The 15,000-nt window shown below is 43.5% G+C and overlaps 1 protein-coding gene and 1 long non-coding RNA gene across 6 annotated transcripts in view; one reads left to right on the top strand and one right to left on the bottom strand.

Annotated features, from left to right (window-relative positions):
- LOC309512059 overlaps positions 1–15,000 on the top strand; it is a 39,172-nt gene that overhangs the window by 6,461 nt on the left and 17,711 nt on the right. The gene's annotated exons all lie outside the window — the stretch shown is intronic.
- Positions 1–15,000, bottom strand: part of dmxl1 (Dmx like 1) — a 61,674-nt gene that overhangs the window by 40,374 nt on the left and 6,300 nt on the right. For 3 of the 5 annotated variants that reach the window (XM_082187444.1, XM_082187447.1, XM_082187446.1), the window contains exons 4-11: positions 14,606–14,680; positions 13,677–13,758; positions 4,547–4,667; positions 4,398–4,464; positions 3,603–3,775; positions 2,646–2,814; positions 1,990–2,158; positions 973–1,149 (exon numbers count right to left, since the gene is read on the bottom strand). In XM_082187444.1, the coding sequence (XP_082043570.1) occupies positions 973–1,149; positions 1,990–2,158; positions 2,646–2,814; positions 3,603–3,775; positions 4,398–4,464; positions 4,547–4,667; positions 13,677–13,758; positions 14,606–14,680 (1,033 nt within the window). The remainder of the gene's footprint in view (positions 1–972; positions 1,150–1,989; positions 2,159–2,645; positions 2,815–3,602; positions 3,776–4,397; positions 4,465–4,546; positions 4,668–13,676; positions 13,759–14,605; positions 14,681–15,000) is intronic. The other 2 variants (XM_082187445.1, XM_082187448.1) reach the window with 1 other exon arrangement.

Genomic DNA, 15,000 nt, shown 5'->3' with positions numbered 1-15,000 from the left:
ACAAGAAATAATATCTTATGGCATTTTACTACTTTAGTAAATGCATCTTGATTTAAGAATTTGTAGATATTTGGACTGGAAACAAGACAAAAATACTGAGTAAGAAAAGCCTTTTTGATGCATGCGAATCCTCACAGGCTTATTAGTGTACAAATGTCACACAACAACAGCTTTTTAACCCACGCAATATCCGTTATGAACATCTAGAGCTCTAGTGTGACCTAAATCTCATATCCCAGTGCGACTCATTTCATAACACACACATCACACAGAACGCCTTTTTTAGATCCAATGCGCTACAATTTCCATAGTTTTCCAATGTAAACACCAGGTGTGAAACAGTAGATCTGTGATGCGTACGGAGAGAGAGAGAGAGAGAGAGAGAGGATCGAACACCGAACTGATTCCTCTTTCGCGTTTCCTTGCCCTTGAACACACACACATACACACATGTCTAAATCCCCGTCTCATCAAGTACATTTACATTTATGCATTTGGCAGACGCTTTTATCCAAAGCGACTTACATTGCATTATCCTATACATTTATACATAGGCATGTGCAATCCCCTGGGATCGAACCCACAACCTTGCGTTGTTAACGCAATGCTCTTACCACTGAGCTACAGGAAAGCTGTAAGTATTCTCTCGGTTCTGTCATCAGTGAACAGTTGAGAAAGAAACCGGATGTTTGTCAGTTTATTCGGTCTTAAAGTGGCAGCAGAGTAATATTCCTGCTGTTGTCTGTCATTAATGTTAATAAAACAACAAAATACAGCTTTAACAAAGATGAAACTATATTTAATTTCTACAGTTAAATGCGCTGGACGGATGGCATGACCCTGTTCTCCCTCATCTTCCCCAGTGTTTTGCCACTCTCACATGTTAATATGGTGAATCAGTCTCTAACGCACTGATGTGACAGTACCGAACGCACTGATGTGACAGTACCGAACGCACTGATGTGACAGTACCATGAGCCTCTGCGGGTCCGTTCTGCTCGTCTCGGCTCCTGAGCTGCTGCAGAAACACCTCCATGCTCAGCGTCAGGTGCAGCTCTTTGTTGTTGAGCCAGTGGACGGTGAACGAGCCGCCCGGTTCCTCCTCATCCGAGCCGTTCATGGAGGAGATGGAGGGCAGCAGAGGGATGTCTGCACACACACACACACACACACACACACACACACACACACACACACACACACACACACACACACACACACACACACACACACACACACACACACACACACACACACACACACACACACACACACACACACACACACACACACACACACACACACACACACACACACACACACACAGGCCTGTGAGTCTCGCAGGTGTTTTGACAACAGGTTTGAAAGAGATGAGAGTCAAGAGCGACAGCATAAAAGTTTGGGATCTGTATGATTTTTAATGTTTTTAAAAGAAGTCTCTTCTGCTCACTAAGGCTGCATTTATTTGTTTAAAAATCATAAAAAAAACAGTAATATTTTTTAAAAATTACTACAATTTAAAATGACTCTTTTCTATTTTAATATATTTTCAAATGTAATTTATTCCTGTGATCAAAGCAGAATTTTCAGCATCATTACGCCAGTCTTCAGTGTCACATGATCCTTCACAAATCACTCTAATATGATGATTTGATGCTCAAGAAACATTTATGATTATTATCGATGTTACATAGAGAACAGCGGATTTACATTATAATAATATTTCACAATATTACTGTATTTTGTGTATTTTTAATTACATAAACGCAGCCTAGGTGAGCAGAAGAGACTCTTTTAAAAACATTAAAAATCTGACCGATCCAAAACTTATGACTGGGAGTGTACAGCTTTTCATCAACTCATGTTTAGTAAACCATTTACTATTATATACACCTGATGAATCAGGCCAACTGAGTGTGAGTTCAGCATCATCTCTGTACAGTCTCCAGTCATGTGAGTTTCAGAGAGCATCAGTAAAGGTCACGTTACCTGTGGCGGGGTTAATGCTGGCAGCGATGTGGAAGTGGCACAGGGCGTTGGCGTGCGTGATGTTGGCGCGGTGTGAGTAGTGTTTGTTCTGCTGCTGTGGAAGAGGACCGGTGTACGAGAGCTGAGATAAACTCCTCACCTCCTCTCTCCACGAGCGCTTCAGGTTCAGCTGTGAACAGAGGAGCCGCAGATCATCAGTGTGGGGGTGCATGTGACTAACATGTGCTGTCGTCTGTCATTAATGTTAATAAATGAATACAGCTTTAACAAAGATTAAACTATATTTAATTTCTACAGGGAACAATAAGTGTTATTTTACATTTAGGCTTAATTATTAATCTCTGTATCTGAACACTGCTGTTAGACCTTAACTTTGTTATTTAGTGTTCATCTCTGTGTGTAATTTGTGAATTTGTTCTTATTTTATTACTGACTGTTCACTTGTTTTTAATAATCTTTGAACTTTATCAGTTAGGGTTAGTAGTTTTTGATGTGATATCAAAGAACTTCAAGTGAGCTTTAAGTAATAAATGAACAGCAAAGGATTTTGCTGATCCGAAAAAATGATCCGATTCGTGGCTCAAAAACCGTAAATGATCCGAACCGTGAGTTTTGCGCTGCACCACTAGTGGACACACAGCCTTCTGCTCGCTCACCTCCATCGGGCTCTGGTTCAGGGTGTTGCTGGAGGACTTCTTCATGTTGTTTGTCTTGTCGTTGTGTCTGAGTCCGGACAGCAGGCAGTCGCTGGGCAGAAGCGTTTCGGCCCACAGTCGACACACACTGTCCTTGCAGCAGGTCAGCAGCACGTTACACACCACTCCTCTGGAGGAACACACACACACACAGCGAGAGCGTCAAACCGTGTCCTAATGAGACGCGACGCACGATAAAAGGCATCTTTTCCATGTTAATCAGAGTTTTTGTCCTAACCAGACGCGATTTTCTTTGTCTCATGTATTAAGTTTATAAGCTGATGTACCAGACAGAAAAAGAGGTCAGAGAGGTCAGAGGGGTGAAAGGGACCCGGAAACCTGAAGGAGGGACGCAGGTGGTTGTTATATAAGATGTTTGAAATTTTCCACCAATAGAAAGAAGGCCCCGAGAGAGATGAGAGAGATGTGGAGGGGCAGAAAAGAAGAGATAGAGATAGAGATGGGGATGAGGATGAGGATGCCCACTGGGTACCTAACGATAAGAAAAAGGCATAAGACATGAAGTCTGGAAATGGTAAGTTTAGATGGCCAGAAAGACTTTGAATTTGCCACAACACATGACGATTCTATTTTAGAAACGCTTTCTATTGGTGCGTTCAAGTCTTCCTGGGAATTTCGTACGTACGATTGTTGCATTGTTATATTAGCTCACTTAATTTTGATTTATTTGCCCCAGAAAACAAGACAGTAAATGCAACTTGATTTAAGAATTTTGAAGATATTTGGACTGGAAACAAGATAAAAATACTAAGTAAGAAAAGCATTTTTTGCAGTGTGTAGTCGCTTCGCTTCTGGTGTGGACAGGAAAATTGCTTGTCGCTGGAATCTTATCGCATCGCGTCTGGTTAGGACACGGCGTAAGGCGTCTGAGGGCCGAGACTTCGAGACTGGACTCACCTGGGCATGTGTTTGCTGGTCTTCCTCCAGGAGAAGCCGGTGACGGAGCGAGGGTGAGCCAGGTAAATGAAGGAGAAGTTGATCTCAGAGCGCAGGTCGAGCGGGGTGAAGAGTTTGGTGACGTCCGCCTGCCATTTGCTGGTGCTGTACCACACCTTCACCAAACAGTCGTCCTGCAACAACACACTCAGATTTGGAATAAAGTACACACTTTTCCCCCAACGAAAAGCGTTCACAGTAGCCGTGTTTCCGTTACCCTTCACATTGCGCAAATTGAAATTGCGAACTGAAAACAGGCCCAATGGAAACGTAAACCTACCAACATCCGCTGCCATCATTTTTGGAATGACTTATGAGTTTTCCACCAGAGAAAAAAAATTACGTTTTAGTCACATAACATCGGTTAATGGAAACGCTGTCATTTGCAATAGTTTTTTATTGACATTAAGAAAATATCGCAAAAGTTTTGCACAAATCTGTAATGGAAACACAGCTAGTGAAACTGTTGTTCATCTCTGAGCAATGAGCACTTCTGAACAAATATATGAAACTCATTGGGACATTAACTAATGTTAACAAATACAACTTTTGATTTTAATAATGAATTAGTTAATGTAGAAACTAACATCAACTAAGATTAATAAATGCTGTAGAAGTGCAGTTCATTCTTATTTCATGATAACTAATGTAAACTAAGGAAACCTTATTGTAAAGTGTTACCATATTGTCTAATAATAGTTATTGACAAAATCCCAAGACATTAAGTGCACGTATCACACATGTACAAGCACAAACCTGTCCTGCGGTCGCAAAAAACTCTCCGTCAGGGGAAAACTTGATGAAGTGAGTCGAAGCGGCGGACCTGTAACATCCAGAGAGATTTTACTGGAGCGGTTCGAGTGTATTCAGAGAAACTCAGAGTAACGTGAAGGACGAACACTGACTTGCATTGCCATATGCTTCTCCAGGAGCGCTGAGGACCCACGGCCTCATCTTCAGGATCTGCACTGAGACACACGTTACACCACAGTTGAAGACACGCCGAGCCCGTCAGGAGACACGTACCTGAGGAGAACCGCGTTAGAGAACAGCGTTAGAGAACAGCGTAAGAGAACAGCGTTAGAGAACAGCGTTAGAGAACAGCGTTAGAGAACCGCGTTAGAGAAGAGAACAGCGTTAGAGAGGAGGACAGTGTTAGAGAACAGCGTTAGAGAAGAGAACAGCGTTAGAGAGGAGGACAGTGTTAGAGAACAGCGTTAGAGAAGAGAACAGCGTTAGAGAGGAGGACAGCGTTAGAGGACAGCGTTAGAGAAGAGAACAGCGTTAGAGAAGAGAACAGCGTTAGAGAAGAGAACAGCGTTAGAGAAGAGAACAGTGTTAGAGAAGAGAACAGCGTTAGAGAGGAGAACAGCGTTAGAGAGGAGGACAGCGTTAGAGAACAGCGTTAGAGAACAGCGTTAGAGAAGAGAACAGCGTTAGAGAAGAGAACACCGTTAGAGAGGAGGACAGTGTTAGAGAACAGCGTTAGAGAAGAGAACAGCGTTAGAGAACAGCGTTAGAGAACAGCGTTAGAGAAGAGAACAGCGTTAGAGAAGAGAACAGAACAGCGTTAGAGAAGAGAACAGCGTTAGAGGAGGACAGTGTTAGAGAACAGCGATAGAGAAGAGGACAGCGTTAGAGAACCGCGTTAGAGAACCGCGTTAGAGAACCGCGTTAGAGAACCGCGTTAGAGAACCGCGTTAGAGAACCGCGTTAGAGTAGAGAACCGCGTTAGAGAAGAGAACAGCGTTAGAGAACAGCGTTAGAGAGGAGGACAGTGTTAGAGAACAGCGTTAGAGAAGAGAACAGCGTTAGAGAGGAGGACAGTGTTAGAGAACAGCGTTAGAGAACAGCGTTAGAGAAGAGAACAGCGTTAGAGAGGAGGACAGTGTTAGAGAACAGCGTTAGAGAAGAGAACAGCGTTAGAGAGGAGGACAGTGTTAGAGAACAGCGTTAGAGAGGAGGACAGTGTTAGAGAACAGCGTTAGAGAAGAGAACAGCGTTAGAGAGGAGGACAGTGTTAGAGAACAGCGTTAGAGAACAGCGTTAGAGAAGAGAACAGCGTTAGAGAACAGCGTTAGAGAACAGCATTAGAGAAGAGAACAGCGTTAGAGAGGACAGCGTTAGAGAACAGCGTTAGAGAAGAGAACAGCGTTAGAGAACCGCGTTAGAGAACCGCGTTAGAGAACCGCGTTAGAGAAGAGAACAGCGTTAGAGAAGAGAACAGCGTTAGAGAAGAGAACAGCGTTAGAGAACAGCGTTAGAGAGGAGGACAGTGTTAGAGAACAGCGTTAGAGAAGAGAACAGCGTTAGAGAACAGCGTTAGAGAGGAGAACAGCGTTAGAGAGAACAGCGTTAGAGAACAGCGTTAGAGAACAGCGTTAGAGAAGAGAACAGCGTTAGAGAACAGCGTTAGAGAACAGCGTTAGAGAAGAGAACAGCGTTAGAGAACAGCGTTAGAGAACCACGTTAGAGAACAGCGTTAGAGAACAGCGTTAGAGAACAGCGTTAGAGAACAGCGTTAGAGAGGAGAACCGCGTTAGAGAACAGCGTTAGAGAGGAGAACCGCGTTAGAGAACAGTGTTAGAGAAAAGCGTTAGAGAAAAGCGTTAGAGAACAGCGCTAGAGAACAGCGTTAGAGAACAGCGTTAGAGAAGAGAACAGCGTTAGAGAACAGCGTTAGAGAGGAGAACCGCGTTAGAGAGGAGAACCGCGTTAGAGAGGAGAACCGCGTTAGAGAACAGCGTTAAAGAACAGCGTTAGAGAAGAGAACAGCGTTAGAGAGGAGGACAGTGTTAGAGAACAGCGTTAGAGAAGAGAACAGCGTTAGAGAGGAGGACAGCGTTAGAGAACAGCGTTAGAGAACAGCGTTAGAGAACAGCGTTAGAGAACAGCGTTAGAGAACAGCGTTAGAGAAGAGAACAGCGTTAGAGGAGGACAGTGTTAGAGAACAGCGTTAGAGAAGAGAACAGCGTTAGAGAAGAGAACAGCGTTAGAGAGGAGGACAGCGTTAGAGAACAGCGTTAGAGAAGAGAACAGCGTTAGAGAAGAGAACAGCGTTAGAGGAGGACAGTGTTAGAGAACAGCGTTAGAGAAGAGAACAGCGTTAGAGAGGAGGACAGCGTTAGAGAAGAGAACAGCGTTAGAGAAGAGAACAGCGTTAGAGAGGAGGACAGTGTTAGAGAACAGCGTTAGAGAAGAGAACAGCGTTAGAGAGGAGGACAGCGTTAGAGAACAGCGTTAGAGAAGAGAACAGCGTTAGAGAAGAGAACAGTGTTAGAGAAGAGAACAGCGTTAGAGAAGAGAACAAGTGTTAGAGAAGAGAACAGCGTTAGAGAGGAGGACAGCGTTAGAGAAGAGAACAGTGTTAGAGAAGAGAACACCGTTAGAGAAGAGAACACCGTTAGAGAGGAGGACAGCGTTAGAGAACAGCGTTAGAGAAGAGAACAGCGTTAGAGAAGAGAACAGCGTTAGAGAACAGCGTTAGAGAACAGCGTTAGAGAAGAGAACAGCGTTAGAGAAGAGAACACCGTTAGAGAAGAGAACACCGTTAGAGAGGAGGACAGCGTTAGAGAACAGCGTTAGAGAACAGCGTTAGAGAACAGCGTTAGAGAAGAGAACAGCGTTAGAGAAGAGAACAGCGTTAGAGAACAGCGTTAGAGAACAGCGTTAGAGAAGAGAACAGCGTTAGAGAAGAGAACAGCGTTAGAGAACAGCGTTAGAGAAGAGAACAGCGTTAGAGAAGAGAACAGCGTTAGAGAGGAGGACAGCGTTAGAGAAAATCTAGGGGTCCACTTTGATCATTTACTACAATTCGATAAGCAGGTAAACATGGTTGTAAAGAGTAGCTTCTTCCACCTCAGATCTGTTGCGAAGGTAAAACATTTTCTTTCTCAAAAGGATCTTGAAATTGTCATCCACGCACTAATCTCTTCTAGACTGGACTATTGTAATTCTCTGTATGTCGGCCTTCCTCAAAGCACTCTATCTCGGCTTCAGATGGTTCAAAACGCGGCAGCCAGATTGCTGACAGGAACAAAAAAGCGGGAGCATATTACTCCTGTCCTTGCTTCATTGCACTGGCTCCCTATTCAATTCAGAGTTGATTTTAAGGTCCTTCTTTTTGTATATAAGGCACTGCAAAAATCAGCCCCGGATTATATCTGTGACCTTATCCAGCCATATACAACTTCTAGGTCATTAAGATCTTGTAACCAGCTTCTTTTATCTGTCCCTCGTTCACGTTGCAAATCCAAAGGTGACAGAGCTTTCGCGGTTGCTGCCCCTAAACTTTGGAATAGCTTACCCTTTAATATCAGGGCCTCTCCTTCGCTCAACGTTTTTAAATCTAGCTTAAAGACTCATTTTTATACTCTTGCATTTGAGTGATGCTGTGTGTTGTTTTTTTTTGTTTGTTTTTTTGTTTGTTTGTTTGTTTGTTTTTTTAAATATCAAAATATCTTTTTTAACCTTTTGACCATCTGTAAAGCACTGTGGATCAACAAACGTTGTTTTTATGTTGTGCTCTATAAATAAATTGACTTGACTTGACTTGACTAGAGAACAGCGTTAGAGAACAGCGTTAGAGAAGAGAACAGCGTTAGAGAAGAGAACAGCGTTAGAGAAGAGAACAGCGTTAGAGAACAGCGTTAGAGAACAGCGTTAGAGAAGAGAACAGCGTTAGAGAAGAGAACAGAACAGCGTTAGAGAAGAGAACAGCGTTAGAGGACAGTGTTAGAGAACAGCGTTAGAGAAGAGGACAGCGTTAGAGAGGAGGACAGCGTTAGAGAACAGCGTTAGAGAACCGCGTTAGAGAACCGCGTTAGAGAACCGCGTTAGAGAACCGCGTTAGAGAACCGCGTTAGAGAACAGCGTTAGAGAACAGCGTTAGAGAGGACAGTGTTAGAGAACAGCGTTAGAGAAGAGAACAGCGTTAGAGAGGAGGACAGTGTTAGAGAACAGCGTTAGAGAACAGCGTTAGAGAAGAGAACAGCGTTAGAGAGGAGGACAGTGTTAGAGAACAGCGTTAGAGAAGAGAACAGCGTTAGAGAGGAGGACAGTGTTAGAGAACAGCGTTAGAGAGGAGGACAGTGTTAGAGAACAGCGTTAGAGAAGAGAACAGCGTTAGAGAGGAGGACAGTGTTAGAGAACAGCGTTAGAGAACAGCGTTAGAGAACAGCGTTAGAGAACAGCGTTAGAGAACAGCGTTAGAGAACAGCGTTAGAGAAGAGAACAGCGTTAGAGAGGACAGTGTTAGAGAACAGCGTTAGAGAAGAGAACAGCGTTAGAGAACAGCGTTAGAGAACAGCGTTAGAGAGGAGGACAGTGTTAGAGAACAGCGTCAGAGAACAGCGTTAGAGAAGAGAACTGCGTTAGAGAGGAGGACAGTGTTAGAGAACAGCGTTAGAGAAGAGAACAGCGTTAGAGAGGAGGACAGTGTTAGAGAACAGCGTTAGAGAGGAGGACAGTGTTAGAGAACAGCGTTAGAGAAGAGAACAGCGTTAGAGAGGAGGACAGTGTTAGAGAACAGCGTTAGAGAGGAGGACAGTGTTAGAGAACAGCGTTAGAGAAGAGAACAGCGTTAGAGAGGAGGACAGTGTTAGAGAACAGCGTTAGAGAACAGCGTTAGAGAAGAGAACAGCGTTAGAGAACAGCGTTAGAGAACAGCGTTAGAGAACAGCGTTAGAGAAGAGAACAGCGTTAGAGAGGACAGTGTTAGAGAACAGCGTTAGAGAAGAGAACAGCGTTAGAGAACAGCGTTAGAGAACAGCGTTAGAGAACAGCGTTAGAGAACAGCATTAGAGAACAGCATTAGAGAGGAGGACAGTGTTAGAGAACAGCGTTAGAGAACAGCGTTAGAGAAGAGAACAGCGTTAGAGAGGAGGACAGTGTTAGAGAACAGCGTTAGAGAAGAGAACAGCGTTAGAGAGGAGGACAGTGTTAGAGAACAGCGTTAGAGAGGAGGACAGTGTTAGAGAACAGCGTTAGAGAAGAGAACAGCATTAGAGAGGAGGACAGTGTTAGAGAACAGCGTTAGAGAACAGCGTTAGAGAAGAGAACAGCGTTAGAGAACAGCGTTAGAGAACAGCGTTAGAGAAGAGAACAGCGTTAGAGAGGACAGTGTTAGAGAACAGCGTTAGAGAAGAGAACAGCGTTAGAGAACAGCGTTAGAGAACAGCGTTAGAGAACCGCGTTAGAGAAGAGAACAGCGTTAGAGAACCGCGTTAGAGAAGAGAACAGCGTTAGAGAAGAGAACAGCGTTAGAGAACAGCGTTAGAGAGGAGGACAGTGTTAGAGAACAGCGTTAGAGAAGAGAACAGCGTTAGAGAAGAGAACAGCGTTAGAGAAGAGAACAGCGTTAGAGAACAGCGTTAGAGAGGAGAACAGCGTTAGAGAGGAGAACAGCGTTAGAGAACAGCATTAGAGAACAGCATTAGAGAACAGCATTAGAGAACAGCGTTAGAGAAGAGAACAGCGTTAGAGAACAGCGTTAGAGAACAGCGTTAGAGAAGAGAACAGCGTTAGAGAACCGCGTTAGAGAACCGCGTTAGAGAACAGCGTTAGAGAGGAGAACCGCGTTAGAGAACAGCGTTAGAGAAAAGCGTTAGAGAACAGCGCTAGAGAACAGCGTTAGAGAACAGCGTTAGAGAACAGCGTTAGAGAAGAGAACAGCGTTAGAGAACAGCGTTAGAGAGGAGAACCGCGTTAGAGAGGAGAACCGCGTTAGAGAACAGCGTTAGAGAAGAGAACAGCGTTAGAGAGGAGGACAGTGTTAGAAAACAGCGTTAGAGAAGAGAACAGCGTTAGAGAGGAGGACAGCGTTAGAGAACAGCGTTAGAGAACAGCGTTAGAGAAGAGAACAGCGTTAGAGAAGAGAACACCGTTAGAGGAGGACAGTGTTAGAGAACAGCGTTAGAGAAGAGAACAGCGTTAGAGAAGAGAACAGCGTTAGAGAGGAGGACAGCGTTAGAGAACAGCGTTAGAGAACAGCGTTAGAGAAGAGAACAGCGTTAGAGGAGGACAGTGTTAGAGAACAGCGTTAGAGAGGAGGACAGCGTTAGAGAGGAGGACAGCGTTAGAGAACAGCGTTAGAGAACCGCGTTAGAGAACCGCGTTAGAGAGGAGGACAGCGTTAGAGAAGAGAACAGCGTTAGAGAGGAGGACAGTGTTAGAGAACAGCGTTAGAGAACAGCGTTAGAGAGGAGGACAGTGTTAGAGAACAGTGTTAGAGAACAGCGTTAAAGAACAGCGTTAGAGAAGAGAACAGCGTTAGAGAACCGCGTTAGAGAACCGCGTTAGAGAACCGCGTTAGAGAACCGCGTTAGAGAACCGCGTTAGAGAACCGCGTTAGAGAAGAGAACAGCGTTAGAGAACAGCGTTAGAGAGGACAGTGTTAGAGAACAGCGTTAGAGAAGAGAACCGCGTTAGAGAACAGCGTTAGAGAACAGCGTTAGAGAGGAGAACAGCGTTAGAGAACAGCGTTAGAGAACAGCGTTAGAGAAGAGAACAGCGTTAGAGAAGAGAACAGCGTTAGAGAACCGCGTTAGAGAACAGCGTTAGAGAACCGCGTTAGAGAGTAGAACCGCGTTAGAGAACAGCGTTAGAGAGGAGAACCGCGTTAGAGAACAGCGTTAGAGAAAAGCGTTAGAGAACAGCGCTAGAGAACAGCGTTAGAGAACAGCGTTAGAGAAGAGAACAGCGTTAGAGAACAGCGTTAGAGAGGAGAACCGCGTTAGAGAACAGCGTTAGAGAGGAGAACCGCGTTAGAGAACAGCGTTAGAGAACAGCGTTAGAGAAGAGAACAGCGTGCGTTAGAGAGAACAGCGGTAGAGAGGAGAACCGCGTTAGAGAACAGCGTTAGAGAACCGCGTTAGAGAGGAGACCCGCGTTAGAGAACAGCGTTAGAGGAGAACCGCGTTAGAGAACCGCGTTAGAGAACACCGTTAGAGAACAGCGTTAGAGAACAGCGTTAGAGAGGAGAACCGCGTTAGAGAACAGCGTTAGAGAGGAGAACCGCGTTAGAGAACAGCGTTAGAGAAAAGCGTTAGAGAACTGCGTTAGAGAACAGCGTTAGAGAGGAAAACCGCGTTAGAGAACAGCGTTAGAGAACAGCGTTAGAGAACAGCGTTAGAGAACAGCGTTAGAGAACAGCGTTAGTTGTTTTTTAAAACTTTATTTAGTTTTCTAATATGACACTTGTTTTTTCTGAACAAAGGTCCAAAAAATAAACAACAGCACAGTATACCAAATGTGTAAAAATAAGGGAACTTGAGTTAAAGATTAATATCCCTGATACATAAAATAAAGGTGTTCCACACAGATCGCAGCGGTAACATCAGGAGGGTGTGGGGGGAAATATAGAGAAAAAAAGAGAAAGAAAAAAAAAGTCCTACCATAACAAGATACCATTAGTTAGAGAACCGCGTTAGAGAAGAGAACAGCGTTAGAGAACAGCGTTAGAGAGGACAGTGTTAGAGAACAGCGTTAGAGAAGAGAACCGCGTTAGAGAACAGCGTTAGAGAACAGCGTTAGAGAGGAGAACAGCGTTAGAGAACAGCGTTAGAGAACAGCGTTAGAGAAGAGAACAGCGTTAGAGAAGAGAACAGCGTTAGAGAACCGCGTTAGAGAACAGCGCTAGAGAACAGCGTTAGAGAACAGCGTTAGAGAAGAGAACAGCGTTAGAGAACAGCGTTAGAGAGGAGAACCGCGTTAGAGAACAGCGTTAGAGAGGAGAACCGCGTTAGAGAACAGCGTTAGAGAACAGCGTTAGAGAAGAGAACAGCGTGCGTTAGAGAGAACAGCGGTAGAGAGGAGAACCGCGTTAGAGAACAGCGTTAGAGAAAAGCGTTAGAGAACCGCGTTAGAGAACAGCGTTAGAGAGGAGACCCGCGTTAGAGAACAGCGTTAGAGGAGAACCGCGTTAGAGAACCGCGTTAGAGAACACCGTTAGAGAACAGCGTTAGAGAACAGCGTTAGAGAACAGCGTTAGAGAGGAGAACCGCGTTAGAGAACAGCGTTAGAGAGGAGAACCGCGTTAGAGAACAGCGTTAGAGAAAAGCGTTAGAGAACCGCGTTAGAGAACAGCGTTAGAGAGGAAAACCGCGTTAGAGAACAGCGTTAGAGAACAGCGTTAGAGAACAGCGTTAGAGAACAGCGTTAGTTGTTTTTTAAAACTTTATTTAGTTTTCTAATATGACACTTGTTTTTTCTGAACAAAGGTCCAAAAAATAAACAACAGCACAGTATACCAAATGTGTAAAAATAAGGGAACTTGAGTTAAAGATTAATATCCCTGATACATAAAATAAAGGTGTTCCACACAGATCGCAGCGGTAACATCAGGAGGGTGTGGGGGGAAATATAGAGAAAAAAAGAGAAAGAAACAAAAAGTCCTACCATAACAAGATACCATTAGTTAGGTAAATAAATTAAGGGTTACAAAGATATAATGCAGTATAAAACCAGTATATAGTTATCACATTCCCAAGTGATTAATACAGGCTTCCATATTTTCCTAAATATATCTATATGTCGTTGTTAATAAATCATGGCTTCTCAATATGAATAATGCTCACTAAGCCGTACATCGACTGTCGGGACAATGTCATATCAATAAATAAAGAGTTTTGCTGTTTGTGGTTGTGTAGCTTTTTTTCTGATCAGTCTGAATTTACAGACCACTTGATTCATTGTGCATGAATGGACACATAGATGTGTACTTCTGTTGTGGGGGTGGAAGGAGTGTTAGATGATTATGGCTGTCTGTTTTTTGTCAATTCAGTTGTTTAATTTCTATAGGTTTTATAACATTCTAAAAGCTCTTAATTCCACAGATCCTACAGACTGGTCAGTGTATTCACTGCTTCAGAGGCATGAGCTACGGTAACAATGCATTTACTTTTTACTTTTGATACTCAAGTACTTTTAAAAACAAGTACTTCAGTAAAAATCGGTCTTTACAACTTTTACTAGTAATGGAGTAATACTTGAGCAGTAGTATCTGTACTTCACTGGAGTAAGGGAGATCTCACGTACCGGTCGGGTGCCACGTCAGGATCTGTGCCACGGACTGCAGGACGAACTGCCCGCTCTTCTGCCAGTGATAATTCAGCTTCTGCTGAACACAACACCAAACATCACATGCTAACATCCTGAACACGCATGCATTTGTCAGATGCTTTCATGTACTGCATTCAAGGAGTGCACTGGGCGTCAAACGTTTGGAATAAGTAAGATTTGTATGTTTTTGAAAGAAAACCAAGGCTGCATTTATTTTGATGAATAATAAAGTAAAATATCTAATTTCATATTTTTGTGGAAACCGTGATTCATTACTGTTCAAAAGATTGGGGTCAGTAAGATCTAGAAATTAATATTTTTATTACGCAAGTACACATAAAATTGATCAAAAGTGGCAGTAAAGACTTTAATAATGTTACAAAAGATTTGTTTTAAATAAATGCAGTTCTTTTCATCAAAGAATCCTGAAAAATAAACTGTTAATAACTGTTTTCAACACTGATAATAATCATAAATGTTTCTTGAGCATCAAATCATCATATTAGAGTGATTTGTGAAGGGTCATGTGACACTGAAGACTGGAGTAATGATGCTGAAAATTCTGCTTTGATCACAGGAATAAATTACACTTTACTATATATTCACATAGAAAGCAGATGATTTACATAATAATAATTCACTATTTTTACTGTATTTTTGGTCAAATAAATGCAGCTTTGGTGAGCAGAAGAGACTCTTTCAGACACATAAAAAATCATAATAATTCCCTCCTTATTACTTCTGACCCCCAGTGTCCATTAGTTTGTGGGTTCATGAATTCCTTGGGAATCGAACCCATGACCTTGGTGTTGCAAGCGGCACGCTCAACTCTCTGAGCTATTTTCAGGAGATTGTTCCGCATTGAACACCTTAAACAGAGCATGTTTAATCCAGAAGAAACTCACTTTCTGTGCTTTCCCTTGCGGACTGACCTCCACCGGCTCAAACACACAGATGACGTTTCCGTACGACGCCGCGATCTGAAAACAGAGCAGATTTAGAAAGTTGGCACAGTAAAAAATCCTGTTCAGATCCTCGTTGAGTTTTAAAGCCTTTCACTGATCACTTCAAACGCTCTCCATCGCTTCGACCGAGTCAATCGGCGTCTGTTGCGCTTCCCTACTTCAGGAGCGTTCCCACGCTCGTGTATTCCACCGAACAATGAGCCGTAATGCGAGCACAACACGGCTGGATGGTTTTAATTAAGGGAAGGCGAGAGCTCTTCGTTTAGAGTTTAGACCAACACATGACTGGCATGTAAATGACGTCTGGTTTACAGGAAACTCTTCGGTTCATTCAT

Source organism: Leuciscus leuciscus, assembly GCF_965113295.1.
Source record: "Leuciscus leuciscus genome assembly, chromosome: 13".
Classification (NCBI taxonomy): Eukaryota; Metazoa; Chordata; class Actinopteri; order Cypriniformes; family Leuciscidae; genus Leuciscus; species Leuciscus leuciscus.
Note: the sequence above shows the minus strand (reverse complement) of the source record. Positions and strands in the feature narration are given on the sequence as shown.